Source organism: Opisthorchis viverrini (assembly GCF_000715545.1).
Source record: "Opisthorchis viverrini unplaced genomic scaffold opera_v5_286, whole genome shotgun sequence".
NCBI classification, from domain to species: domain Eukaryota; kingdom Metazoa; phylum Platyhelminthes; class Trematoda; order Opisthorchiida; family Opisthorchiidae; genus Opisthorchis; species Opisthorchis viverrini.
This window is the reverse complement of record NW_008751933.1, coordinates 357,898-361,050: the sequence shown is the minus strand read 5'-3', so window position 1 is coordinate 361,050 and position 3,153 is coordinate 357,898. Positions and strand designations below refer to the sequence as shown.

The 3,153-nt window shown below is 41.6% G+C and overlaps 1 protein-coding gene across 1 annotated transcript; it reads right to left on the bottom strand.

The window, feature by feature from the left end:
• Window positions 1–748: 748 nt before the first annotated feature.
• T265_09424 (hypothetical protein) lies at window positions 749–2,011 on the bottom strand (the record flags this gene model as incomplete). Its single annotated transcript, XM_009175478.1, has 2 exons — window positions 749–887; window positions 1,821–2,011. 2 exons carry the CDS (start codon window positions 2,009–2,011, stop codon window positions 749–751), a joined length of 330 nt encoding a protein of 109 aa, XP_009173742.1.
• Window positions 2,012–3,153: the final 1,142 nt, after the last annotated feature.

Sequence of the window (3,153 nt, the reverse complement as noted above, 5' to 3'; positions counted from 1 at the left end):
GATACTGGAGCCAAGATCTTTCTTAGTTGACGCTTAATTAAACTCGCTGGGTATCCTATGTCTTGCAGTTTGCTGGCGATCTCGATTTGAGCTGCCATCCGGTCGATCTCTTTTGTGCACAGCGCTCTAACTCGACGAAATATCGATGAGACAATACTGGCGTACATGGACTTTGGGTGTGCTGATGAATAGCTTAAGACGGTTCCTGTGTCTGTTGGTTTTTGGTAGATAGTTGTTTTCAGTTTCCCACCAACCTTACGTGTTATACAGTCCAGAAAGGATAATGTGCCCTAGGTGGACTCTATTTCTATGCTAAATTTAATGTGTGGGTTTAAACCATTCAGATAATCATGGAAGTTGTTCACGTTATCTCGTTTGATCACAACAAAGGTGTCGTCAACTTAACGCCAAAAAACTTTGTATGGACAATGATATCCGGTCAAGGCTATTTGTTCAAAGTCCTCCATGTAAATATTAGCTAAAACTTGGGATATTGGAGATCCCATTGCAAGACCTTGTTCTTGTGAGTAAACAGTTGTGTCAAAAACAAACTGATCAAGATTCAAACACACTCTTATGCCCTCAACTATTTCATCCACCGAGAGCTGTGCCGTTCCCCGAGCGTCGTGTCTGCCAGTAACAACCTCTTAGTTACTTCCAGAGCATCTGCCCTAGGGATGTTTGTGCACACTGGAATTACGTCAAAAATCACGAGGACTTTGTCCATTTCCTAAGGAAGCCCTGCGGCCTAGCTGGCAAAGTCGTACGGATTCCTAATGAAGGTGATTGATTTCCCCGTGAGCGGTATTAGTATACCGGCTGAGAATCTAGGCAGTTCATGTGGTGGCGAGTCACTATTGGCCTGCCTTGTGGATTTTTGGCAGCCCCTAGAGACTACCCAATCGGTTCCAAGTATTTTTCACGTGACTGAGCAATTGACGACCTTTCATTGATGAAGTATTTAGACCTCATACACCTTCAAGGCAACTGGGGACCAGTACCAAGGATAATTACTTCGGCGTCCGAATTTACGTCTTACAGTCTTGGACGCAAAACTGTTTTCTCATTAGCTTATTTTTCGGGTATGCAAGCAACTCCAGTTCATTAAGACACAACTGAAACCTATGGTTCTACATTATATATATTATTTGGCGGCTTCGGTTGGTCCCTTTAATATACAATAATTTTTATCTTAGAGTACGATAAAGCTCAAGATTATGAGTTTTCTTGTTCAGTTAAAACCAACCCAAAACTGAGGTCGCCCATGTGCGTTGCAATTTCGCGAGAGGAATGGATCAACGTTATTGGTTCTATCACGCCTTGGGCTGCGAGTTCTGATAGAGTACAAAGCTCTATTGGGTTATCTCTAGCTGTCAATTAGACGTGGAGTTCTTTCGTGGAAATTGTGGGCTTTGTCCGGGTATTCACATTGTTAGCGATCGCGGAAAACTTGCCTGCTACCCAACTTGTATCCAGCCACTTTGGACACTCCTTCACTCTCACTCTCACCCTTAGAACCTAATCATTTGTCCACGAAAATCTTTGTGTGAGATTTATATAGGTGACAAATCACCATTATTATTATTATTATTTTTTGCGTCCTAATTCAGAGGCAGACGTTCCTGTGGTACCGAGGAAGAACGAGGAACTTATCACCGCTTTTGGATTGCTAGAGGAAGCATTTAAGCTCTACGTGAAGATTGCAGCCACCCTGGAAGAAACTAAAGGTAGGTGTCTCCGTCTATAAAATAAGTATCTTGGGTATACAAATCTGATAATCTTGCATTGAAAAGTTATCCAACATGCAAATCGGTTCACACCGCGAAGTATTATTCCGGATTTCTGTAATCTTACAGGCAGTTTTACGCACAATGATTTCGTCAATTATCTGTCTAGCATATGACCACATGGGATGTAAGACGGTGCGAACGTAAGAGACTAAAAGATCGGAATAGATGCCAAGTTGTTTGGCTGCGCATACCATTTGTAAGAGGCGAAGTCCAACAGTCATCTGAATCTGTGATGTTCCTACTCAAGGGAGTGTGTTTCACCAGGCCGCTTGATGCTTCATTTGGTACGTAGAGGAGTAATACACTGCCGGTTTTGCCCTTCTCTGGGCTCTTCTCACAACTGAAACATGAAGTATCTGGGTACAGCATGTTTGGTTGAATAAAAATATGTTAAATGAAAAAAAATTGGCTGATTTTTAGGTGAGTCTTTCGTCAAAACCAAATTAGTGTGCGGATGAGTGTACACGTCGAATTTCGTGCAATTCGGAAATCAAGTGGAAAATATGTTTGAAGGAAACTCTACCTGATGAGCCCCACGAAGGACGAAACCGTCCGTGGGCTGCCCAAGACTTTTGAGTAGCCCTGTGAATAAGGTATTCTGTCCATTCAAATTGCTGCTTTTTTGGCAAAGTACTCCTCATGTAAGGTGATACAGACATTGAACACTTTGAGGTTTGGTTCACCGCTTATCTACGTTATTACGTCTCTACATGGTATTCACAACTTACTCAGCCATTTTTTCAACTTTTGAGGTAAAGTCCACAGAGTAAAAAGCGTTTTAGGATACTCAATGAAAAGAAAACTTAATTGAATTACGTTCTAACTGTCATCAACAGTATAAACCCTAGGTTTTCATATGGTCTGCATATACTCAAAAGTTTACACAGTTGTATGGACTTTGGTTTTCATCGCCTGAATACTCTGAAGGGACTCTAACGGATCTGAAAAGGCTATTTAGGGCAAACCAATGCTAGGTCACCTACGTCTCAAATAAATTTCCAGGTTTTATCTACTCGAGATCAAGTTGACAAGGATTCGATGAACCGGGAATGAATCATTTGTAGTGAGACTGCTGAATCCCGAGAGCAATCGTTTTTGGTGGGTTTTCGCCTCAACAGCAGAAAGCCTTTGGTTTGTTACGCTCATTTTTTATGCAGAGAATAAAGTTTTAAATTTTTGAAAAATCTAAAAAGGGATTTTTCAACTTTCTAATGCAGATTATCGTGAGGCCGTGGCTGAGCAGCTCAAGATATTGCTGACTGATCTGACAGGCAAAATCAAAACCGTGGTGGACGAAGGCCAAAGATGCTCAGGTAATGCAGATATAATGTTTATTACCCTTTGGCTTCTGTTGTGATGCTCA